General features: G+C 38.9%; 3 protein-coding genes across 10 annotated transcripts in view; 2 read left to right on the top strand and 1 right to left on the bottom strand.

Moving 5' to 3' along the window:
- The window catches only part of caska (calcium/calmodulin-dependent serine protein kinase a), a 177,515-nt gene that overhangs the window by 37,028 nt on the left and 113,684 nt on the right, over positions 1-26,803 (bottom strand). For 5 of the 8 annotated variants that reach the window (XM_053680986.1, XM_053680984.1, XM_053680985.1 and 2 more), the window contains exons 4-11: positions 23,979-24,056; positions 23,170-23,242; positions 4,358-4,460; positions 2,800-2,975; positions 1,467-1,589; positions 1,180-1,263; positions 969-1,068; positions 158-282 (exon numbers count right to left, since the gene is read on the bottom strand). In XM_053680986.1, the coding sequence (XP_053536961.1) occupies positions 158-282; positions 969-1,068; positions 1,180-1,263; positions 1,467-1,589; positions 2,800-2,975; positions 4,358-4,460; positions 23,170-23,242; positions 23,979-24,056 (862 nt within the window). The remainder of the gene's footprint in view (positions 1-157; positions 283-968; positions 1,069-1,179; positions 1,264-1,466; positions 1,590-2,799; positions 2,976-4,357; positions 4,461-23,169; positions 23,243-23,978; positions 24,057-26,803) is intronic. The other 3 variants (XM_047156098.2, XM_017469539.3, XM_047156092.2) reach the window with 1 other exon arrangement.
- On the top strand, positions 4,901-8,338 carry gpr34b (G protein-coupled receptor 34b). The gene is made up of 3 exons (XM_017469551.3): positions 4,901-5,084; positions 5,399-7,200; positions 8,211-8,338. Exon 2 carries the CDS (start codon positions 5,421-5,423, stop codon positions 6,504-6,506), a length of 1,086 nt encoding a protein of 361 aa, XP_017325040.1. The 5' UTR covers positions 4,901-5,084; positions 5,399-5,420; the 3' UTR covers positions 6,507-7,200; positions 8,211-8,338.
- Positions 14,951-20,292, top strand: LOC108266366 (probable G-protein coupled receptor 82). The gene is made up of 2 exons (XM_017469550.3): positions 14,951-15,325; positions 18,700-20,292. The coding sequence occupies exon 2, from the start codon at positions 18,732-18,734 to the stop codon at positions 19,899-19,901; it is 1,170 nt and encodes a 389-aa protein (XP_017325039.1). The 5' UTR covers positions 14,951-15,325; positions 18,700-18,731; the 3' UTR covers positions 19,902-20,292.

Here is a 26,803-nt window from a genome sequence, read left to right on the forward strand (position 1 = left end):
ACTGAGTAGACTGTCTACACTAAATGCAAAGCAGCTATGGCTGGAACCCTATTAAATCAAAAGGCTATGACATCTGAGCTACTATTTGACCTACTAAAATCAGCATGAGTCATGTGTTTGTGTGTATTTGTCTAGGTATCTGTAGGACATGACTCACATCAAGTAGTGTGTGGAGATGCTGGTCCTGGAAGACACTGTGTAGAAAGTCCAAGTCTTTCTCACTGCAATCTGTTAGTGCATGGATCTCCTCCAAGCTATCCAGTACCTGTGATACAGCCCCTACTCACAGACACACACAAGCAAAAGTGTGATTTTCCCAACAATGTATACTTGTAAGATGTACAATGAGAAAATCATAATCTCAGAAACATAATACGGTAAATCAGATTCAACACTCAATAACATGCTTTGACATTATTTCTCACAGACATCACAAACACATACAGAATTATAGCTCTGACGAAGGAGGAAAAGTAACTTAGGAACTTGATTACATTCTACAAATTGCACACACATTACAAATGACAGGACAGGTCAGATAAAAATACCTACTTTCTGCTGCTAGCAGTCCTTGAGGAAGGCCAGCATTGGACAAACACAAACATTACATTTACAACAAAGTTTGGAGGATGCTCAGTAGAAGACATTCAGGAGGAAAAAAAAAAGAAAGAAAGAGAGATGCGTTTCAAGCACATGATGCCAAATAACAAGCTTGAACACACATTAAACTGGAGCTTTTACGTCGTTTGTTTGTCTCTCAATGTTAGTCCAGTGCTACTGAAATCTTTCAATAAATAACGTTTACGTGTTGATGCGCTCTGCTCTGTAATGAACCTGTAAATAAATACTGCCATCTTGAAGACGCAAAAGAATATCAGTGCTGTTGCTAAACTGCTTCCAGTGCATAATGGGGTTTATCAGTCTTGCTGAAACAAAGCACAGTACACAGTGTCTTGGTAGATGAGTACCAGATGACGTGGGATCTTCAGAGAAGTCTGGCAGCTCCTCAGGTGGGTCACCATAGAACGAGCTGAACTTGTGGCTGGACACTGCTGCTAACACAGCACCCTGAACACGAGAAGACGAGAATATGAACTCTGTCTTACATTAAAATGTAGACTTTACAGTGTCAGTGTCAGGCTGTACTTATATAGTGCTAGTGCTAAGAGTGAGCTTTACTTTGAGCTTTCTCCGTGCATTGAACTTCCTCAGCTGTTCCACCGTCTCAGGCAGGTGGATTTTGTAGGCGTAGCGGTCTCTCTCCTGAAAAACACACACACACACACACACACACACACACACAGGGCATTCCATTTCTTTACAGAAGACGAGGAGATGACAGAACAGAGCTGTGCTGATTTCCTTAAAATGACCACGCTTCTAAAAATATAAATGCAACTGTAACTAACTAACCACAAAGCCTCTCACCACAAGGAAGCTACTAGTGAGGGTCAAGTCTCGGGTACCTTGAGCCACGGGTGATTGAGGGCCTCGTACACAGTGATCCTCTCAGCAGGATCCAGCATCAGCATGCGTCGCACCAAGTCTTTAGCACTCTCTGAGATGTGAGTCCACTGTCGTGGGTTCATCTGAAGAGGGGGTTGCAGCACACAATGCAGCACACAAAAAGAATGATGAGAATGATGTCTAAGAAGTGAACGAACACTGTGTTGTACTGTTTTTCATTTATAATCTTTACACATATGCACACAGTGAATGCATCTTTTGACAGGTAGCCTTTTTCCAGTGTACACTGAAATAGGGCAAATATTTTAATATACTACTTATCAGAGCATAATTTTGATTTTTTTACTGCTCTCATCACTTCTGGAAAGTTTTTAGATTTTGTATTTACTACTAGTGAGGGTCAAGTCTCCAAGTCTTCAACCTGCGTTTCTTATGTGTGTACTCAATTACATAGCCGCAGTGTTTCTCATTAATTACCTAGACTGCGGTAGCCCACCACAATTGATCTCACCACATTTTCATAATGAACCATAAATATTTGTACACTTTTCATCCGGTAAAGCGTCTCTCACTCCATCACTGACCCACGAGTCAGTCGGAAATCAGCTCTGATTGGCTGTCTGACACTGTGACGAAGCGTTAGCGAAGTTACACGTTCTTCATGAACACTCGTCAAGAGAACACATCCCAAGAATTAAAAGGCTAGCTAGTAAACTGGTAGAACACGGTTAAATATACCTGTATTTCCATATTTGACGGCATATAATGTTAATATGTCGCAAGGGTATTAATCGAAAACTATCAAATTAAACAAAACGACACATGAAGAGTGTGAGAGCATCAATAAACCGCTTGGATTTTTGCCACGGATCTGCAGCCATAAGCATGAGCCAACCGTTTTGATTTTCCGTAAATATTCCAGCTAGAGCCATCCATTTTCCATTTCAATTGACCCAAAGCACAAAACTACATTTCATACTGATATTTTTTTCATGCATCTTCTCAGAGAAACCCATTAATTTTGACAGTCATTGAATTTTCATTTTTCTTCAAACATGCTTGAGTGATACTACTGACAAGCAAAAGCACGGGACTGCATTTCCCATTGATTGCACACTGATTTTCCTTATTGCCAATTCTTTCATTCCTGCTCTAGTGCGCAAAACACATAGATTTTCAAACTCCTTGACTTTCTGAGCTAGACTTGCACATGAGCTAGCCGATATGACGTCTTCAAGAGTTTAAACTCAAGTCTCTGCCACTGATAATTCAATAGTGCTTATGCATAGCCTTGGTTTTACTTTGAAGAGCATCACCTAATTAAACTAATACCTTGTATTTGCCTTTGATAATGGCCTCAAACAGGCGCTCTTTAGTGCCATAGAAGGGCAGGCAGCCGCTTAGCAGGATGAAGAGGATGACTCCACAGCCCCACACATCCACTGGCTTCCCATACGGCTCTCTCTTCACCACCTCAGGAGCCATGAAATGAGGGGTGCCTACTCGGCCTGCGGAATACACATTATTATACACTCACTGACCACTTTAATAGGAACACTAGTATACCTGTTCATCTATGCAATGACCTAATCAGCTAATCATGTGGCAGCAATACAGAAAATCATGTAGATACTGTTCAAGAGCGCATCACATCAAACATCAAGAAGGGGAAAAACATATGATGTCAATGACTTTGACTGAGGCATCAGACTGCTTTGAGTATTTCAAAAAATGCTCATCTCCTGGCATTATCGTATGTATTGTAAAATATCCAGTGTACAGCAATTCTGAAGGCAAAGACACCTTGTTGATGAGAGAGGTCAGAGCAGAATGGCCAGACTGCTTCAAGCTGAACACACTTTAAAACCATGGTTTGCGGTAGATCAGATCAGCTTGCACGACACATTGAACTTTTGAGACCAATGGGCTACAACAGCAGAAGACCACACTGGGTTCCAATTCTCTCAGCCACGGAGAGGAAACTGGGCAGCTGAGAATTGTAAAAAGACCATGCAATGTTTTTCAAATCTTCAACCATCTAGTTTTGGGTATCACTGAGAGCTTATTTTCCCCCATTCTGATGGTTGATGTGAACATTAACTCAAGCTCTTAGCTTGATTTTATATATGCATGATTTTATACACTGCACTGCTTCCACTATGGCTGATTGGGTAACATCGCCTGGTCTTTTTTCAATCTTCAACTGATCCTAATAAAGTGGTCAGTGAATGTACGTACACAAAGTATGCAAATATCAGACACAGAGACACGGATGGGTTTTGGGTTTAAGGATGAAACTGATAATGCCTGTTAAATCGACAGAAAGCTCTTTTTTCGAAATGCTGATGTATGCTGTAATATGTATAGATATGTTTATGTAGATGAGGGTAAGTGTATGGATGTTATCAGGTTTGAACTGTTTTATATATTAGATGTGGGAGGAGGATTCAAAGCAACATCATGAACCTTTACTTTACTGGCAACACAGAGAGGATGATTCAAAGCAACCTCAGGAACCTTTGTACTACTGGCAACACATCTGCCTGGGTTACAGTTCTTGCTTCTGAGAAAATGACAACAGATGTCTTCCTAATAGCAGAGAAACCCCTGTGAGCTGATCTGCATGATAATAGAGGATCTGCTGTGTTCCTAGAACTCATGTTATAGTGGTTAAGCTACAGAAAAAGTAGAAGTGCTCAGACTAGGATGTCTCTCTCACACACACACAAACCCCCCCCACCACACACACACTGGTATATAGCACAACAGGAAGACTTATTTCCTATGTTGCAGAACAGGAAGACTTTTGCAAGATTAACTTGCAACATAAATAAATCGCGCCTGATACCTATTGCATGTACAGAGCAGTACACATGCGGACATTGCTTACCTCCAGCCACTAATCCTGACTCTCCGAGTTGTATAGCAACTCCAAAGCCACCCAGCTTCACGGGAGCAGAGTTCTCCTTTGATGCCAGCAATACACAGTGAGGCTGCAGGAAGGAGAGAAAAAAAAACCCAGACAAACCGCATTATTTTTCCACATAGACTAAAGGAACCCTAATAATGCCTACTGCAACTCAAGTTTTGTACGTTCACATCCAAAATCCAAATTCTGTGAGCAGTTAAATTATTATTTTTTGATTATTTGGGGTAAAAAAAGAAAGAACAAAAAAAGAGGCTTTTTTCAAAAGCAAAATTATCTTATACAGCTTTTCGTAAGTTTATTAACAATCCTCCCCAAGCCATTATCATCCAAGATTCAAATTACACATAATATGCCTAATGGGTATGAACATTTTTGCTATGGAGGTATAGAACAACCAGATAACCAAACTGACGACACAGTGTCTTACTGCTGTGGTCTTCAAAAAACTGTGGTTCAGGCTTCCCCTTTCTAGTCTTAAAAAAAACAGCATCTGCAGTTTATCACACAAGTGTTGGTCTGCATGATTTAACCAGTGGCTCCGGAGGAGAATGATTAGAATTTTGTGCAAATTGTAAAGGGAAGCAGAGAAAACAATTTACAATTTTGCAATTAACCCTATAGAACAGAACATTCCTGAGATTGTGGAACAGCAAATCTGATGGTTTCCAGAAAGAAAAACAATCTAACAGTAAGTAACTTGGCATGAAACTAAAATAATTTGGACTCATGGCAGTAATAGATTTTTAATTCGTCTACTCTGACTGGTGTTTGTATTGGATTTAGAACTTCCAAATATTTATGAATTGGTTTTTTTTCCTGGTTTTGCATATCGATATTGATTATTTGTTATAAAGTGTACTTGGTGTTGTTCTCAAGCATACGTGTCTATTTTTCTCTGGAGTTGATGCTGAGTGAAACTGCTTGTTAAGAATGAAACAAATAGTAATTTTGTTACATTGAGCAACATTATATAAGCACTAACACTCTGCTTTTCTTTTAAAGGCCTAAACTGATTACGGGCGTAATGGCAGAGCACGATTTCAACAATATCTCCCGTATTATCTACACTAATGCTGAAATACAAAAACAAGACCATCTAACTAGAAAGTGTGGCAATTTCAGCTTGAATGATGGCAGTCTCCGGGTCCCGTTGGCAGTCTTCTACTTGCTCATCTTCCTGTTTGGCTTAGTTGGCAACCTGCTAGCCCTCTGGGTGTTCCTGCGACTACACTCCAAGAAGAATTCAGTACGCGTTTTCCTCATTAACCTGGCTTTGGCGGATTTGGTCCTCATGATCTGCCTGCCCTTCCGTGTGGCTTACCATGCCAACCATGACATCTGGAGCTTACATCCTGTGCTCTGCAGGGTAGTGGGCAATGTTTTCTACATGAACATGTATTTAAGCATTTTTCTGCTGGGGCTTATTAGTATAGATCGCTATGTTAAACTGCAGGGGGTCTCTGACAGGCGGAGGTTCCTCAGCAGAAAGCAGAGCTTTCTCACATGTTGTCTCCTCTGGGTAGTGGCTACTGTCAGCATAATACCTATGATTGCCACGGGTGGAGATCGTACAATACCTAATATGTGTTTCCAGTACAAACACCTGCTCAATGCCAAATGGAAGGCCTACATGAACATTGTTGTTGTGATTCTTTTCTGGGTGGTCTATGGCATTCTGGTAACCTCTTATGGGAAGATAGCAATGGGGCTGCTTCAGGTCTCTGAGGAGAGGCCAGACTTTCCAAATGCGGCCAAGTATGTCAGAACCGCTCGGAAGTCCTTCTTTGTCCTCTTTCTCTTCAGCTTGTGCTTTGTACCCTATCACTTGGTGAGGATCTTCTACATCTACTCACAGATCACAGACGTTTCTTGTGAGTGGATTCAGTTAGTGGACAAGGTCAACGAGTTATCTCTGCTACTGTCTGCATTTAACAGCTGCCTGGATCCAGTCATGTACTTTCTGCTGTGTGGCTCAGTGCGCAAAGCGGTACTGAAGATGCTGTGCAAAAACTCCTGCCTGAAGACTTCTGGTGGCTTCAGCAGCTCCAGCTATGAAAAGGGAAGAAACCAAAGGGAGCAGCCTACACAAAGCGACACCAGCACGCTGTAACGAAAGACTGCCATTCATACCAATCATCCGAACACATGACTGACCTGGACAATGGCTATTCCACTCTAGTTCTTTTATTAACCAGCAGCTCTGAAATGTGTTATTGTTATACTAAATGAGCATTATCTTTCAAAGTACATGAAAAATTGCAAAAGAAGAATGTGTACGACTGACCACATAAACAATGTTTCCAATATTTGTTTTAATTGGTTTCGTGGATCCTCCCTGATTTTACAACCCCGTGTTTCTCTCTGACTGAAGTTAGAAGAAAAAAACAGCCAACCAACTAACTTTACTGTTTTGAACCGAAACACTCAAACAACATCTTTGAAGAAAATTGCTCCCCCGCCCCAGTACAATTCACTATGACCAAACACAGCAGCTGAAAATAGAACATAAATAAGGGTTACAAATAGGGCACCGTTCACTGACAGAATAATACGATTGTGGAGGACATAAACACTCAGAGTTTAGTGTGATAAAAGCAACATGTGAACTAATCAAAGGATGAGCTCAGAGATGTATCAGCCTTGTTCTTCTCATAAAACATCCGTGCATAAGCCAATAAACCGAACGCAAATGCTGCATCAGAAGGCAAGAGGAAACCAGCAAGGAAACAAAGCCAGTACTGTAGATCAGCCCTTGGTAAAGCAACAAAATGCACTAGAATCAACCGGACAGTCTGGAATAAAAGGTATGATATTATTCTTCACTATTGTTTACTGTATATAACTAAGACGAAGCAACAAACTAAACAAATCTTTAGAAACACTACTGTAATGATCTTAATCTTTATGTGATTACGATGTGTGATGAGACACACTTCTATTCAGGTAGTATATAGGTTCCGACTAGCACCAATTTATTTACTAACCTGTCTAAATTGGTGTTTTTTTAGATCTGTGTTTTATTATAATAACACTGCCACACTGCTGTAACCCTGCAATTCTAAAACCCCAAGCATCTACGTTTTTACGTTCTTGCTGTATCCTAATACACCCGATTCAAATCATCAGGTAATTATCAGGGCTTTACAAGCAGAGTGTGTTAGAACATAGGAATCGCAAACGTCTACTGCATGGAGCTTCATAATTTACAAATATGTCTAAAGTCAATAGAGTCAACCATTGAGCAAGTGAAATGTCATGGTGGTTATTTATATTTATTTCACATTTATTCATTTAGCAGGCGCTATATTCCAAAGCGACTTACAAATGAGGAGATACAAGCAAAGCGATATATCAAGTGGAGAACAATACAAGTAGTGCTACAATACAAGATTTTTTTTATTGAGGGGGTCGGCAAGTTAGGGGTTAGTTAAGCGTTCACGGAAGAGGTGGGTCTTTAGCTGTTTTTTGAAGATAGTGACAGATTCTGCTGTCAGGATTGAGGTTGGGAATTGTAGCCAAGAATTCATACATCAAGGTCATTAATGGTATTTCTCAAGATTGTGGCCACAAAGTACTTAAACCATGGCTAACTATTTTATATAAAAATGAGTGAAATCTGTAGAATTAGACCATTAAGGCCACAGGAATCTAAACATGGATATGATTGATAATATTATACTTAAAGCTTGAAATGATGTATAAATATATACTGGAGTCACTGACATTGCTCTTTTACATGTAAAAGAAATGTGAAACAGGAAATTCACCATGTCACCACTTTTTTCACTTCCTCCTCTCTACTCTGTAAAAGCAGTTTCCTGGTGCCTGAAGACTACCACTTCACTGTTCTGCCTTGGCGTTATCTCCTTCTGGCTATCCTGGGCTTCCTGACCAATAGATTGGCTGCACTGGACCACTGGAGGACCAAGAAGACACCCACAGTCATCTTCACTTTAGACATAGTGGTCTCAGACCTGATGCTTTGCTGCAGTTTTCCCTTTAGAATATGGCTTCCTCCTATATACATAGTTCCCGGTGGAAGGCTGGCACTGTGGTCTGCTCAGTTTTTTTATGGTCTCGTGTTTCTACATCAGCATGAGTTTCTTTGCTGTGGACCAGCATCAACAGCTGTGTTACAGAAGTATGGCTACACTGCAGGCTGTTCCTAGTCTACAAGTGTCCACGTCTCTGTTGGCACCCCTGCCTTGGCACCTGGATAGTGGGAATCCCCTTTGTCATTGGCTCTATGGCACATAGAGCAGGCCTGAAATCCATAGAACAAGAACTGAATAACCAGACCAACAACTCTATGTGAAATCTTAGAAAGGAGTCTTGTTTATATATTATCTAAGAGACCACGTTTCAGACCAAAAACACAATGAAGGTTGCTGGGTTTTGCTGCAAAAATAAGAAGCAAGTGCGACAGTTAAAGTCTCCAGAAGAACTGTGGCTGGTTCAGCAAGATGCTCAATAAAACATACAGCTGATTTCCTTATAAAACCGTACAAATTGTACCTGAGACTACTAATACATTTTTTTTTTAAAGCAAATGGTCGACACACTAAATATCGACTTTCATTTATTTCCATTTACTACTCTTTATAGTATTTTTTTTTTATAAATGTAGAAACATTTAATTTCATTATGTTTGAAGGCATCTGCATAGCATGTCTTTGCATGTGCCTAAGACTATTGCACAGTACTGGGGATATTTAGCATGGCTCCTACTTTCTTCAGCAACAAAGTGCATAATATGGCACCAAAGAAGGAGTGTACATTTTATTGAGAATATATACAGAATAGATTTCAGTTAACTGCTTATAACTATTCATTTATGAAATTAAAGGAGATTGGCCTGGATGAGCTTTAGAGCCTGAATGGTGTGATGAGAATGAAATTGAGGTGTCTGATACATATTACTGTACAAACAAATAAAATGTGTAAATAGCTGACCTGTAGGAGTGGTTGGCACTAATGTGTAGTGAAGAGCTGCAACAACTAATCCATTATGAAACTTGTCAACGAATCTCATTACTGATTAGTTGACCCGTGCACGGCATGGGGCATGTTTACTCATTGTGTTACTTCCGTTCCGAAAACCACAGAAGTATAAATAAATGTATCTATATGTCCATGCTGAAAAGAAGCATTGGAAATATATGCAGACAACTGCATATAAAGACTCCACTCCAATTCCACTGAAAGATGCCTCGCCTACATCTACATTTATATCTACTAATCTAGCAAATGTCAAAAAAAAAAAAAAAAAATACATTACTGACAAATAAAAAGAATTTACCAATAAAGTCTACAATGTTATATACAAAAAATACAAAGTCTACACACCCCTGTTAAAACGGCAGGTCTTTGGGATGAAAAAAAAAAAGAAACTAAATCATTAAATCAGATAAATCATTTCAGAACATTTTCCACCCTCAATGTGAAACTACAACATATAAAAAATTAAGTGAAAAACAAATATTTTAGGGAGAAAAAAAAAGTTACAATGACCTGGTTGCATAAGTGTACAGACCTTTTTATAATTGGGTATGTGGCTGTGTTCAGAATGAATCACATTCAATCTCATGTTCAAAAGTATAGGTGCATCTCAAGAAATGAGAATATCATGGAAAAGTTCTTTTTTTTTCTGTAATTTTAGTCAAAAAGTGTAACTTTCATATATTCTAGATTCATTACACAAAGTGAAATATTTCAAGCCTTTTTTTTTTTGTTTTAATCTTGATGATTACGGCTTACAGCTCATGGAAATCAAACATCCAGTATCTCAAAATAATAAAATAAAGAATTTATAATACAGAAATGTGTACCTTCTGAAAAGTATGTTAATTTATGCACTCAATACTTGGTCGGGGCTCCTTTTGCACGAATTACTGCATCAATGCGGCGTGGCATGGAGGAGGCAATCAGCCTGTGGCACTGCTGAGGTGTTATGGAAGCCCAGGCTGCTTTGATAGCGGCCTTCAGCTCGTCTGCATTGTTGGGTCTGGTGTCTCTCATAGATTCTCTATGGGGTTCAGGTCAGGCGAGTTGATTGGCAATCAAGCACAGTAATACCATGTTCAGCAAACCAGTTACAAGTAGTTTTGGCACTGTGGGCAGGTGCCAAGTCCTGCTGGAAAAGGAAATCCGCATCTCCATAAAGCTTGTCAACAGATGGAAGAATGTTTTAAGTTAATTAGCTGATTAGAGCTCTTCTCAGGTTGACATTTCTGTTTTATACTCTTTATTAAATATTTAACTTTCTGTGTAGTATGCTCTGGCCCCATTCCAATGCGGTATGGCGATGTAGCTTACAGCAGGTTATGGTCACTGAACTGCTGGATGTCGAGGTGGTGCTCCGAAAACAACGTGGGCTTTATAGATAATTGGCATAGTTCTGAGGGCAAAGCTGGCCAATTAGGGTGGGAAAGTGCTGCTCTCATTTCTTTTAGCATAGCACAGTCTCAGAAAAGGCCAAATTAACCGGTGACAAACCAGAGCCAAGGCCAGGGAGCAGACAAGCAGGCTTAACCAACCTCCAATCTTCTGCTAGTTGCACTTAGGTTCCACTACACTGAGACTGTGTCTGTTCCCAGAGCTAAACAAAAATGGGGAAATACTCAAAGTTTTAGTAAATTAACATGAACCTAATTAACATAAAATGAAATCATACCGAATGCACAGCCAACACTGTTGGCAACAACTTTAATCTGAAGTTAGGACTGTCAAATATTAAATCTCTTACATCCAATAAACTATTTTTGGCTCACTGCCTGATCCCACAGAATATGAACAGGCTACTGAATGCTTATAGTCAACCTACTACTACATGCTAGATAACGTAGCTCCACTTAAAAGAAAAATAATTAGAGAGAAAAAGCTAGCACCCTGGTATAATGATCACACACGCAGCGTAAAACAGACCGCTTGAAAATTAAAAGATAAATGGCTTCAAACTGAACTGGTAGTATGTCAAACAGCATGGAAGGACAGCCTCCTGAACTAGAGAACATTTCTTATGCTGCTAGATTAATGCATCTCTCCACCCTAATAGAATATAACAAAAATAATCCTAGATGCTTATTTAATACTGTAACAAACTAACTAGGATTAAGACCCCCAGAGAAACGTGCACACCAATATGTACCCGTGATGACAGAAATTGAAAATATCAGGCAAAAAATTCAGACTATACATTTAAAACCAGACAATTCTGGGATGTTTCGATCCTGACCCATTCTGCTCTCCATACAAGTCAGATCCATCCTGATGCTCTACTGGTTGAGTTCTCATCACTTGGAAATCACTCACTGTTGCTGAGGATGGCCCCACATGGACAGCCTAAAGATCAATGAGATTACTGAAGATAGTACCACTTAGGAACCAAGAAAATGGCTTTGGACTGCAACTGGTATGAACAGTTTTGCTATGATTGGTTAGTACTACAATTGCTATGATAGCTTTAGGACTGCAATTGCCACGAACAGTTTTGTAGTCAAATCTCCATCAGTGAACAGTTGATATCAACAAAGCAGACTTCATGTGAAAACTATAATGCATCTCCGGTTTACACAACTGCATTTTTTGACCATGTAGTACACATTTATACAAGGGATTACTTTATAATTGCACGATTTGTTGTCACCCAAATGACGATGGGTTCCCGTTTGAGTCTGGTTCCTCTCATGGTTTTCTTCATATCGTCTCAGGTAGTTTTTACTTGCAACTGTCGCCTCTGGCTTGCTCATTAGGGATAAACCTTTAAGTTCCTAAATTTAAAATTTAGATTCAAAATTGATATATTTCTGTAAAGCTGCTTTGTAACAATGTCCATAGTTAAAAACAATACACAAATGAAACAGAATTTAATTGAATACCCAGAGTAAAGCATGATGGTGGCAGTATTATTTACCTTTTTAACAACATTTATCTCACATGTTCTGAGGTAAATGTCAGCTGTAGAATTTAACATAAGACTCATTGTCGCTATTCACTGCACTGATTACTGTTCACACTAACAACAGTGCTGAAAGAATGGCTTTTTAATACGGTAAGTTCTGTTGGCTAAATTTCGTTATTTTAATTAGTTCATTTAAATGTTTTAAAACTTTGTCTGCCGTCATCTGTACAGTGTGTGTAAATGCTCTTCTCTGGTTTAATGAAGATGTGATGGCACAGGAGTACCATGGACACTGACAGCGAGTACCTGATTATAAATGGAATTGATTAGGCTTATGTCCATTTCATTAAGGTGTGTAACTATCCAAAAACATGATCAAATCCTGATCTCTTTACGTGGCATGGAACTTTGCAGGCAGACAAGGAAGTAACCTTAAAAAAATAAAATAAATAAATATACATTTCATGGACCACTTTATTAGGAACACTATAGTAATACTGGGTAGGGCCTCCATTTGTTCTCAAAACAGCCTCAATTCTTTGTGGCATGGATTCCACAAGATGTTGGAAAAATTCCTTTTGGTTGCATCATGCAATTCCTGCAGATTTTTCCTGTGCACTTTCATGTTGAAAATCTCCTGTTTTATCAAATCTCAAACGTGTTCTATTGGATTCAGATCGGGTGAGGGGAAAGTAGAGATAATCGGTTTTCCAGATATTTAAAGAGGACCTATTATGGTTTTGAAATGTGCCAAATTTTGTTTTAAAGGTCTCATACAACAGATTTGCATGCATACAAGGTCAAAAAAACACTTTAATGTGCTCATAATTTAACCTGAAGCATTACCTTTTTTGCCCCAGTGTGACAAATGACTCGTTCAATGATTCGTTCTAAAGGATTCATTCTAAACTGCTCCTTTCAGAGAGCATACTCCTTTCTGATTGGTCAGATGTCCAAATCTGTTGTTGTTGGTCTACCACTGTCAGCGAGCAGCTGATGAAGACCAGAGGCGGGGCTTTTTGTTACAAACCTATATAGGTTTGTGCAGGAAGTAAGTCTGGAATTACTAATGACTCGTTTCAGCTGTTCAGAATCGGTTCCTTCTTTTGAGAGTCAGTAACTCTGTAGTGCTTTGATTTCTGAAACTTTGCAGACTTTTCACATACACAAACAGCTCTATAACACACTACATGAAACGTAATGTCTGAAAAAGCATCATCGGTGCACGTTAAGCATTTTTCCATAATCGGACATTGATTTTGTAATATCGGCTCCACTGACAAATGCCATCTTGTGGGCTTTTTGAGAATTGTGCTTTATTTAACATGGCCATTAATGCACAAATTAGACACGTTACATAAATGCTTGCTAAGCAGTTTAAGCAGCTTGGCACCAAGAAATAGAGACAAACTCATGGAGTCACGTAATCTGTTTACCTCATCAAAGCTTTTATTAATAAAACAAAAAGACACATTAGTAGCAGAGCACATTTTTGCACTCTTCAAGACCCCTCTAATTATTGGTGTATAAATAAGATGGGTTTTTTTGTACACAAGGAGGAAGTGAAATTGACAAAATTGCTATGAATAAAATGGTTTGTTTAGTTCAGTGGTGTTAACGTTAAGTTTGTTATCATTGTATCAAAAACAGAAGTAAAACAATAAATATCGCTTCTGCATGTTGGTTACTGGACATAAACATGCAAATAATCTGCCAATCTCTACTGGAAAGGCCACTGAAGAACAGTGAACTCATTGTCATCTTCAAGAAACCAGATTGAAGCGTCTTTTGCTTTGTGACCTGGGGCGTTAACATGCTGGAATAGAAGATGGTAAACTGTGGCCATGAAGGGTTGCACAAGGTCAGCAACAATACTCAAATAGGCTGTGGCATTCAAGCGACGATGGGTAAACATTTCCCACACCATTACACCAGGACTGTTGTTCCTAATAAATTGACTGGTGAGTGTATGTATGTTTTCTTAAAAGTAACCCCGACTATGAAGACTTGTAGGACTTAACACGCATTAATTGCCCTCTCCTACTAAAATACATTGTTAGAAACACATAAAATTAGAGATGCACCGATACTAAATTTCACAGCCAATACCGATAACCGATTATCGACCGATACCGATAGTCCTGCCTGAAATAATTAATTCCACAATTCTGAACGAAATGCAAATAAAAAACTATCTAAAAAACAATCTAAAAACCCTCCTGTTAGTCTCACATTCACTCACCACAAACAAAAGCATTTCTACTTCATCACTGAACATCAAACTGGTCATATATAATATCAACCTTTTGTTGTTTTGCTGATATTAACTCATAGTAACATTAACTGGATATGAAATATACTACTCTACAAATATTTTTCTGTGCAATATATACCTTTTTTTTTTGTTAACTCTTCATCATTTAAATCTTTCAACGGTGTAGTGGTGCTTTAATTCAGTGCGAACGGTACAGGAGCATCACGCAAATCGAGGCGGGGGGCCGGGGGGGTTAAAGCGGAAGACTTGATTTCGCTGCTGCACGCTTCCGGTGTAAATTAATTTTTTTTAAAAAGTCAGTTCAGAGATTACAAACTGCAGTTTGTAAGAGACATCTTTACACACAGCATGAAATCGATGTGTTTTCCCGCCCGCTTTTGATTGTCAGGATATAATCGGTCCTGATTATCAGATGTTTTTAAACTAATCAGCCGATAGCGGGAAAAATAGCCTTTACTGGCCGATAATAGGTGTGTGTGTGTGTGTGTGTGTGTGTGTGTATATATCGGTATATCGGTGCATCTCTACATGAAATATTTTCATTACTTTAAAAATCTTCAAAGTTTAATACACATTTTTCGGAGGCCACTATTAGGTTACATGTGCAGTGCACTCTGGGTCGATTACTTTAATAAAAAGCTAGCCTTCTTTACAGTAAAAGAGAAGTGAGTCTATAACACATTGCCGCCACAAAATAACTTCCTGTGTGACCGGAGTGTACACACACTGCTCGTTGGCAGATGTTCCTGACACAGTAAGTGGATACTTTTTTAAGAAAATAGATAAGACAAAGAAGAAGATGACAATTGTTACTTATAACCATTTAATACCTCTTTAGTTTAACTTCACAAGCATTTGCTTCTCTCTTTGCAGCTTTCCATTTTCCACTCATGCAATGCAATACATGCAACCTGTACTTGTTGTATTTTATACACAATCTGTAATGGTTGGCATTCTTGTCAAAAATAAGTCAATATTTATTGACATTACCAGGAAATATTGGAATAATTTCTGGGACAGGTTTTGCACATATTATTTGAAAATGTGGTGTGCAGTGTAAAACATAACCCCACAAACTAAAAACCCACACCGGTTAAGGAATATGCAAACACATCAATTTGTGTTGTTTGCGTTGCATTAGCTCTTAAATCTAAAAGTAGTTGCATTTCTGTTTTGTCTTATTCACTAAACTTGCTGATGTTATAGTAAATAAAAAAAGGGTTATGTTCAAACTGTCAGAGGCTATTACTGTATTTCTTTTTCTTTGAACAAAAGACTCTAAATATAAAAACTTATTTGTAACTATTCTATTTGTAATATTACACTGTACACACACACACACACTACATTACACTCAGGATATGGTCTCAGTTTAGGCAAATGAACAAGCTTAATGACTTTTCTATGTTAAGTCCTATCTGTAATAATAATCTATTTCCTGCTGGCAAAATATAGCCTTTTTGTACAGTGCCAGAGGGTTGGCTTGGGCTAATGTAATAATTTTGTAAATATTGGTAACACTTTCGCCAGTTTCAGGGATCTTTGAGATATTTCAGTTGTCACAGTGCAACCTATTTTGCTACTTTCAAGTCGGACATTTTATTCAAAATCAGAGTTTAACTTTCCCTTTCTTACCATCTACTTTGTTACTGGATAAAGGTCTCCTTCTTTTCGATTCCTATGGTCCTTAAAGGTCAGATTTCAGTCATGTACAATATAATGACGTCTTTAAATGATGTGATAATTGACAGAATTAGAGGGGAGTGGGTAAAGGACATGGGAATTAAAATGGATCAAGCTCTTCTGCCCGCCTCATCTTATACAATTTTATAGTTTTATACAGATTATACAAAATCTAGACGTTCAAATATCAGGGACGTGTGTAATCGATGCAAGATTGATGAGGCAGATTTTGTTCATATGTTTTGGTCCTGTCAAAGGTTGAGCGACTACTGGATGTTCATATTTAAAACACTAAATGAAGCTTTTAGCTTAGATCTACAACCTAGCGTCGAAATCGCTATTTTCGGAGAAAAGAGTATCGGCCATGGACGAGGAGGAGGAGACGATGAGTACTTTTGCAGGAAAGAGCTTTATTACAAAACAGGCAGATTAATTCAAAACGTCAGACAAAAAAGTGATCTAAACAGGCAGATGGTCAGGCGAACGGCAAACAAGATAAACTAGGCTATGACTGGAATCAGATAACGAGGACGAGACTAACGATACTTCGCCCCGAACATAGAGACACGCATAAAGACCAAACAAAATCAAAAGGGAAAACAAACACCTGAGAAACATTAGGAGACAACCAATGACATGACGGGGCGGAGACATGACATCAACCAAAGCAAACACACATGTAGACAGAAAACAATATCAAATGTCATGTGTAAACCCGGAAGCGCACCCTCACGCTTCGAGCTCCGGAGCGCGCTGCAGGTGCCAGCGCTTTGGAGGGAAATCGTGACAGTAGCACTGACGAACAATATTAAAAGTGTTATTTCGTTTTAGGAGAAGGATTCTGCTGGAGTGGAAAGCGCCTACGGCTTCAAAGTGGATGTTTGATCTGATATTTTTGAAATTAATATCATTCATATATTTACACATTTTCTTGATTTTTTTTATCTAGAATACAGATTGTCTAGAATATATACATGCACACGGTGGTGCTTGAAAGTTTGTGAACCCTCTGGAATGTTCTATATATCTGCATGAATATGACCTAAAAGCATCAGATTTTCACCCAAGTCCTAAAAGCAGATAAAGAGAACCCAATTAAACAAATGAGACAAAAATTACATACTTGGTCATTATTCAGGAAAATGATTCAATATGACATATGTGTGAGTGGCAAAAGTATGTGAAGCTTTGCTTTCAGTAACTGGCGTGACCCCGTTGTGCAGCAAAAACAAGTTTCTGCAACACGTTTCCGGTTACTGTTGATCAGTCCTGCACATCGGCTTGGAGGAATTTTAACCCGTTCCTCAGTACAGAACAGCTTCAACTCTGGGATGTTGGTGGGTTTCCTCACATGAACTGCTTGTTTCAATTCCTTCCACAATATTTCTATTGGATTAAGGTCAGGACTTTGACTTGGGCATTCCAAAACATAAACTTTATTCTTCTTTAACCATTCTTTGGTAGAACGACTTTTGTGTTAGGGTTGCTGTCTAGCTGCAGGACCCACTTTCTCTAGAGATTCAGATTATGAACAGATGTCCCAATATTTTTCTTTAGAATTCAGTAGTATACTTCAGAATTCATTGATCCATCAATGATGGCAAGTCGTCCTCACCTAGATGCAGCAAAACAGGCCCAAATTATGATACTACCACCATCATGTTTCACAGATGAGATAAGGTTGATATGCTGGAATGCAGCATATGAACATAACACTTCTCTTTTAAACCAAAAATTATATTTTGGTCTCATCCATCCACAAAACATTTTTCCAGTAGCCTTCTGGCTTGTCCATGTGACCTTTAGCAATCTGCAGGTGGGCAGCAGTGTTCTTATTGGAGAGTAGTGGTTTTTTTCCTTGCAACTCATGGACATTAACATTAGCCAATGTGAGAGAGGCCTTAATTTGCTTAGAAGTTACCATGGGTTCCTTTGTGACCTCGCAGACAATTACACATCTTGTTCTTAGAGTGATCTTTGTTGGTACACCACTCCTGGAGAGGGTAACAATGGTCTTGAATTTCCTCCTTTTGTACGCAATCTGTCTGACTGTGGATTGGTGGAGTCCAAACACTTTAGAGATGGTTTTGTAACCTTTTCCAGCCTGATGACCATCAACAACCCCTTCTCTGAGGTCCTCAGAAATCTCTTTTTTCATGCCATGATACACTTCCACAAACATGTGTTGTGAAGATCAGACTTTGATTGATCCCTGTTTTTTAAATAAAACAGCACGTTCACTCACACCTGATTTTCATCCCACTGATTGAAAACACTTGACTCTAATGCTACCTTCAATTAACTGCTGATCCCAGAGGTTCACATACAGATATTTAAGTACCACTGTGTGTGTGTGTGTGTGTGTGTGTGTGTGTGTGTGTGTGTGTGTGTGTAAAACATTTTTTACACAGCAGCTTGACAAACATTTTCTTGATTTTTATCTAGAATACTGGTGCCGCGTCTCTCTGGTGGTCTAAATGGCAGTCTGTTTCCAGGTTGCTCAGTTTAATGCATCCTCTTGCTTGTGTCAGACCTTCACAACATATCTGGTCTTGCCTATTCTCTACAGTGCCATGCTCCCCATAGGCCTGTCTGGAAATCTCCTGTCTCTTTGGGTATTCATGGCAAAGATTTCCACTAAAACCGCCACCCACATCTACCTCATCAACCTGGGGATCTCAAATCTGATATTGTGCCTCACTATGCCTTTCAATGCAGCCTACTACGCTCTCAGCACCAGCTGGCCCGCATCCGGTCTGATGTGTCAGATAGCCATTTATGTCCTGACCCCAGTTCTCCACAACAACATTGCAGGAGGCATGTTCATTCTCACTTGGCTGGCACTGAGTCGTTTTGCCACACTTGTCCAGCAGAACTATGGCCATCGCCCAAGCAGGTGCACCAAAGTCCTGCCAGATATCGTCTTAAGCAGACTGCAGAAAACTCCATTTGCGCTGGCCATATGTGCAGGAACATGGGCCTTTGTGGCGTTGGGGATCGTTCCCACAGTGGTGGTTTACGCTACAATGGAGACCAACAGAGTGGACAATAACAGCGAGCAGGCATGCTACAGTGTTCCAGTGGAGGTTGGTGGCTCTGGCTCTCAAGCATTTGCCATTGTAGGAATCACCATGTTCTTCCTCTGCCTGGTTTTGGTGTTGAGTGCCTACATGGCTGTGATCAGGCACATCAACAGGACAAAAATAAATAGGGTCATCTCTGACAGACAGAGGGTCTGTACAAGAGTGTGCCGCAACATTTTGGTCATCCAGATTGTGCTCGTCATTTGTCTCCTCCCATACCACATCTATAAAGCTATTTTCATTGCCATGGCACAGGACGACTCTCAGTCTGGAGACCTTCTCGCAGAATGCCATCGCTTTTCCATGCACATAGAAATTAAGAATGTTCTCCTCTGTCTGGCAGTACTACGCTGCAGCACAGACCCCATCATTTACTTCCTGCTGGACAAGACGTTTAAAAGGTATGCATGTGGTTTGTTTCGAGAAAGCTTTAACACAAGAGAGAGCCAATCATCCAGGACTATGAATGAATTTGGACAGCTTAATCAGTATGACAGTGGTACAATGAAACACGAGGCAATTTCACAATCAACTTCTCATCGGTTTAATCATGAGGTGGAGTGAGATGATTCTAAAACAACTATCGTGTTGGAGATGTATAGCGGATATGCATCACATTGTACTGCAAAGGAAAACTTACCTTAAGGAGGCTGCATTCATATCATACAAATAAAAAGACTTTCAGGATGAACCCTTTCAAAAGAGCTTTAACTACAATGTACAGACTAAAGCAAAACAAAAAAACAAACAAAAACACCCACCACCACCACAAAAAAAAATCAACAACATTTATATATAGAGGAAATGGACAGCTGGAAGATGAGAATGATATGTGATCTGTAATAAAATGTCTGTAACATTTAATTTTGTGCTAGAAAAGGAATGTTTGGGAATCTAAAATGTTTTTTGTACTGTCTTTTCATTTAAAATGTATTTATAAATTATTATTTTTTAATCATTTTGTCTGTGTTAATTCAAACAGCATAAATTGTGCAACAGGTGTGTATTTTTACTGGAACTTTAATATTTCGCCCTAATTTGCTTTCATAAAGCTATTTTAAACTAGGTACACAAGATAGTTACACTCAGGACCTTAAGGACAAAAATGTCCCCGTAGAAACCCATTCAAACTGTAATATTTAATCCCTGTGCTGTTTAAGCATAAAATCATGCATTCTGTGTTAATAGGCTTTTATTTTGTTGATCAGTTTTCAAAACATTGAATTTTTTAAACATTTCTGAAATGTGTAGTATTGTCTCAGGTTTAGTCTATGGGGAAAATCCATGCTTTTCCTTTTTTCTGATTCTGCTGTATTATAGAGCGCTGCAGACCAACTGAATAAATGATGCAGCTATAATTGTGTGGGTGTGTGGGGGTGTATGGATATCAGAGTTGTGGTTTGTGTGTGTACTGAAAATTTTGTGTGTATGAACAGTTTAAATGAAAGAAATTATATTGTACTGGAAATCACAAATCCCACCCCATGTATAAGAGTCAAAGAAGGTTACTGATCTTTGAAGATTTTTGCATTATGTAAAGAAACCGGCGATTAAAGGATTAAAATTCAGAAAATGAATGAATGTTTGGTAATTATGTTCAGAACTGACGCTGGTTAAAAAAACAAAAAAACAAACAAAATCAAAGTCAGTGAAAGTGGAAAAAAATACGAATATATAATATTTTTATGACATTGTTTGTCGTCTATGGACCGATGTGTAACTTTTTTTTAAATTGACGCACAAGGGTTAACAGACTTTGTATTTGTTATATAATAAATATGTCATATAATGAGAAAGGTCATTTCCCTACGATATTATTTGTGTGAGTTTGAAGTGTTCAATTCATCAACAAGTTGCTGAAAAATGTGTAACCCACACGTTGTGCGTGAATTTGCTGGTCGATTGTCAGTGTTCCTCAGTTTTTCAGCCGTCATAAAGATCAGCCCAGAGGCACGTGATGCCCAGTGCTTTAATAATAAGTGAGGATGCTTAAGTCATAAAGTTTATCCAAAACTTTTCTCTCCATGGACAGCTATCAGTGTGTGCTGTTAACTTTAATAGCATGTGTGAATGCGTGACATGTTACTGTTCCTTATTTCATCAAGTCTACAAAAGCTCATCTGCAGTGTGGACTATAATATTCTATTTAAATGACTATGCTCGAGCTTCCAATTAAATTTATGTCCTTTTCTCTGCTTGTGTCATTTTTCGTTTAATAAGGAAAGTGTTCTGGCATATTATATCCTGAAGTTCATATTACAAACCTGATTAAAAACGATGCTCTTTATCTATGCTGATATGCCTGCGACTCCCACTCTTCCGATTATAAACTGCTTCTCTGAGTGGCTTTCTCTAAGGAATAATGTTAATATTTTACCATGTAAAAAGCACCTATACAGAGAAGAGGAGCTACCACATGCTGTTAATGTAATACTTCAATAACCTATTGTTCCAAGCTCCAAGCCTACACACTGATCGGATCATTTCTGCTAGCTTTTTAATTTATTATTTTTTTTTTTACTTTTACACACACGCGCACACACACAGTCTTGGCCAATTTTTAAATTAGTTTACACAGATTAAATCATTCCAAGCAAATAAGTAGATTGGGTGTAAATAACAGGGCCCTCCACATACAGCCCACATCTCTAATTTGTGCAGGAGATTTCATGTCTATACACTTAGTTTTGTTCAGAAGAATCAAGAAGTCCATGTGTGCAGTGCTGTGGTAAGGTCACTATCCCCGACAGGGTTATGGACTTGTTCCCGCAAGTCTTCAGGCTCTCAGATCCTGGAATAGAGATGCTTTGACTATTAGCATTGATTATCTCTGAAGTGTCACTCCATGTAGGATCACTATCATATTATAACAGATTACCTTTAGCTCATTTAACTACATTTGTTCAAATGTTTTTGGACGCATATTTCTGTTTCTTTCTTTCTTTATTTATTTTAAATAGAGGAGATTTGCGTAGGGTGTAGGATTAGAGACGATTGTGATGGAGTTCATTACTTATTGTTCGCTGACTTAGTCTGAAAGCACGTTCCATCTGCACATTATCCAATCAATTGGCAGGTTAGTTAAAGTTTGTTTTTCCTATGGCTTTTTTCAATTTGATTGTTGTTTAACAATTTTGTACCCTGAGAACTTTACGAAGCTCCTTCTCCTTTACCATGATTGCTACTTGTTGTGTGAGATCTTCCCATCCACTGGGAATGGGGTTTTTTTATAATGACACCAGACACAAGTTGCACAAGAACATTTATATCTTGTATACAGATATATACAGCGTTTATATCTAGAAGTCGACTTATTTTTATGTAACCTTTACACAAACGTATCTATTTTAATATACCAAATACTTTTTTTTCAATCAAATTAATTTTGATGTATATTTATCAATTAAATTTGGGCAAATGCATACTTTTTTCTTCAGATTTATAAGTACAAAGTTGTAGGACATGCTGTGTGTAAATGTGAGGTGGATATATGCACTGGAATTATATTAAATAACTAAAACAAAAGTGTCCAAATACTTATTTGGCCTCACTATAAGCAGTAACAGTGACATGTACTTTTGATTTTGTTCAGAACAGAAAGGCAACACATCATCTATAGGAAATAAATGTGTGATTTCTTGTGTGATACCTCCTATTTTGGGAGGTATACTGGTAGCTGGGGTGAAAATGCAGTGTGAATGGTGTGGTTTGACAAGTGGCTTTTCTATTGTAAGAAATGAAACCCAGAGAAAAAGAACACATAAATTTGTATACTGGCGCTTTATGAACCCTGGCAGAGCATAACTTTTCAGAAAACCAACACTGAGCCTACCTTTACATCGCGATGAATGACGTTGTTGTCATGGCAGTACCGCAGTGCTTCAAGGATCTGTCTCATGTAGTGACTACAAAGAGTGAGAGAAAAAGAAGTGAAACGGAGCACTGAATGCAACTGTATACAATTGCTTCTCCTGATGGTAAACCATATTTACGGTAAATGATATAGACTTGTGCTGGAAGAGAACTCAGTGGCCTTATTTTATGCTCTGGCCTTAATGTTTGGGGTAATCTGCAAGAAAAACATCTCTGAAGGTCAAGAGCATCATTCTCACTGTGGGCTTATAATGGCTTTCAGATATAAGCCACATGTCTGTACAAGAATGAAAAAGCTTTAGAAGAATTTACCGTGCTTCAGAAAGAATTTTTAGTTAGATCACAGTAAGAGCTTGTATAAACCCATATCCTTCTCCACTATCTGTGCTGTGTTTTCTGATTTAAGGGATAAATAGTAAAAGGAGGCAATAATCCAAACTGGTTTAAGAGAAGCAGCCCAACATGGGTACTATAGAGGCTGAGGAGAATTCAGAAGAAAATCAAAATACTTTAGCCTCTGTGGTTTGAATGCATGCTGCTCAATACATCATTATAAATGTGCAATGCTTGGTGGAAAATCCATCTGGCAGAAAGGTGCTTGTGCTGCATAATTACTCTGCACTTTACTGTGGTAAAGTGCACCTGTGGTCTCCGAGTCACACTATTCTATCATAGGACTGATTAAAACAGAAACCAGTGTCCCCTGACTACTCACAACATACAGTGAAGGTTTTTATCAGCTTAGGTGAATGGCACAGACGTGCTTACCTGGCTACAGCCTCACTGTAGACAAACCCAGCGTCTGCCCTCTTCACAATCTCAAAACAGAGGTCTGCGCCATCCATACTGAAAGACAAGAGGAGAGAGAGAAGGATTTATTTATCATGACATAACTCAAATGTCTCAGAGTTAAAAAAACAAAACAAAAAAAAAAAAACAGTAGATATTAATTACCCATCAATCATTATCCAAAGAGAAAAACAGAGGAGCGGTGGAAATTTAGCCTTTAGGACTCTAACACTGACTCAATGCCAGAAAACTCTTAAAACACCCCTGAACTTCAAAAACATCATTTTTTTCAACGTTAAATCTTCCGTCTGATTCACCAGCTTTGCGTATGGGTCGAGAATATTAACAGCACAAGCTTTACGTTTTTCTACCTTCACCAAGCGTCTACATGATGTCCCAATTTTTAGCGAAATGTCTTCCAAACTTTTTCATACTTAGTTTACATGATATATTTTTCAGATAGCCTTTAAGAACGTCTTTCACGAAAGAAGAACGTAGTGAGATCGTTCCCGTGGCTGGATCGGGAAGCTGTCGCAAGGTCGCAATGGACTTCGACAGGAAACATGGCAAGATCATCACACACACACACGACACTGCTGCCAAACTTATTAAATCCAAAAAGTGTTGCAAACCAACTGAGACGTCCACGAATATCCACTGATGAAGACACAACCGACGTATGGAGATGAAAAAACCCCCAAAACAACTCATGCAGGAACCTCTGTGCGAGATAAGTAGATAAGATGGCACCCGTTTCTGATAAATAAAACAGATTAGAATGTTATGGTACAAATGGTGTTGCGACAGGTAGCATCGCCACCTCACACGCACGTACCCACATGCTGAGCATATATTTACGACCAAAATAACTACAGTAAGGTCAGTGTGCATTACGATACAAAAACCAAGTTAGATCAGATGGTTTATTATATTTCAGATTTACTCTGTCTCTACCCCAAAGGCAGGTCTTTCATCTTCATGTGCACGGATATAGTGAATATGTTCCAAACAGTAGAGCAGACCAAATATGAATGACAAAACTTCCACGGTGGAATATATATAGCGCTAACTTTTTTCCTGTTCCTGTCAGCTTACCCTTTCTTTCTGCTGTTCCAAAGAAAAAAATTATATCATTTGACTGTCTTTTCATTACTGTCATAATGTCTGTGTAAAATGACATGACTGTCAGCTAGCCAGACAAAATGACTTGCACAAAATTATTTATTTACTCACCCTCAAGCTGTTCCAAACCTGTATGCTGTTCTCAGTGTAACACAAAAGGAGAATTTTGAAGAATGTTACACAGAAAAGCAGTCCATATGACACCAAGCTCTCATATGGCCACTTGGAGTATAGTTTTTATAGCGCCTTTATAGTGCACCTTTAAAGCTCATGATCACTATCTTCAGCCATTTTATATAATAGAGCTGTAATAGAGTGGAAAAGAGTGTGGACACTAAGCTTACGTTTTACCTCGCACTATTACCTTTAAAACTGAAGCGTCGCACGGCTTCGGTGAGCAGTAAAGCCCCATTCTCTTTGATTTGATTGGCCATTTCAAACATTTTGACATTGACGGGCGTTGCTAGACCGCCGAGGCAGACCAGCCTGAGTTTTCTTTTTGTTTTTTTACTTTTTGTCATCCTAACAACATACGAAGCGGTGCATAACTGAGTGCAGCAGAGCAACAACAAAAATATCAAATATTGGTGGGGGGATGACAATTTGGCATATCTGATTATCATCTATGCTGGTTACGGCCCTGTGTGGAGCACCCGCAAAACAAGTTAAACCGTGTTGTTATAACAGCTATAAAAAGCCTCTATTTTGCACTGTGGGTTTTGCAGCTCTCACCTAGAAATCGGTTTTTGCGAACTCGGTATGTAACAACCAATCTGGCAGCTCTGCTTTCCAAAGACGTGAAAAAGCCAAGGACCCGCAGCTGCACTTCAGCAGATAACAACTCGGTCTATATATAAGCTCTGCTTATATCTCTGTTGCACCACGGCGTAAAGAAATATTCTGCACATAAGATTTCACCAAACGGGAATTCTAATAGTACAGTATTTATGACTTGGAACAATATGAAGTGATTGAAATCAAAATGTCAATCACACATGCTGAGCTGCTAACCTTAGCTTCAGTTGATGTGACTAGTAATGGGATATTGTGGAATGCATAACTGTGAAAGCCACAAAAATCTCTCAGGCACCATCATCTTTTAGTCTGTTGCATCCAACACATCAGTAAATATCTCCCACTTCATTCTTGACCTGAGGGACTGCTACACACAGCCTAAACTTTGTAGAAAAGTCCTGCCGGCAGCAGAGCGGTAGCTGACACAAGAGACAGACGTTTATTTGGAAGACTATGGTAAAGTGGCATCTGTCTCACTCCGCTCTTTTGATCCATGCAGTCCATCGTACCACAGCTGAAATCTTAATCGTCTAAATGTGTTATTAGGCTCTTCCCGAAAATAGCCATAAAATGAGTGTGTATTACTTTCAGCTAACTGTCTGGAAAATAGTGTGTTTAAGACGCTACAGCAGGCTGCTATGTAGAAGATCTCTGAACAGTTACTTTAACGTGAGGTTAGCCATGGCTGCTTATGGAACATGTTCACGTGGAACTCTGGTTGTAGGAGCTAGACCAGACTAACACGGAGAATTCCTCTGAGCAGGGGTTCTCAACCTGCTACAACAGGGACCAGTTTAAACGTATAAATCCATTCCACTGACCCCCTCAGTACAGATTTGATTCATGAACATAATCCTTTTATGAAGTGTTCAAATATTAGGCTCATT

This window comes from Ictalurus punctatus, chromosome 6 (genome assembly GCF_001660625.3).
Source record: "Ictalurus punctatus breed USDA103 chromosome 6, Coco_2.0, whole genome shotgun sequence".
Classification (NCBI taxonomy): domain Eukaryota; kingdom Metazoa; phylum Chordata; class Actinopteri; order Siluriformes; family Ictaluridae; genus Ictalurus; species Ictalurus punctatus.

Excerpts from the sequence above, each read along its gene's own strand:
- LOC108266366 (XM_017469550.3), top strand. The coding sequence starts at position 18,732 with ATGGCAGTCTGTTTCCAGGTTGCTCAGTTTAATGCATCCTCTTGCTTG.
- gpr34b (XM_017469551.3), top strand. The coding sequence starts at position 5,421 with ATGGCAGAGCACGATTTCAACAATATCTCCCGTATTATCTACACTAAT.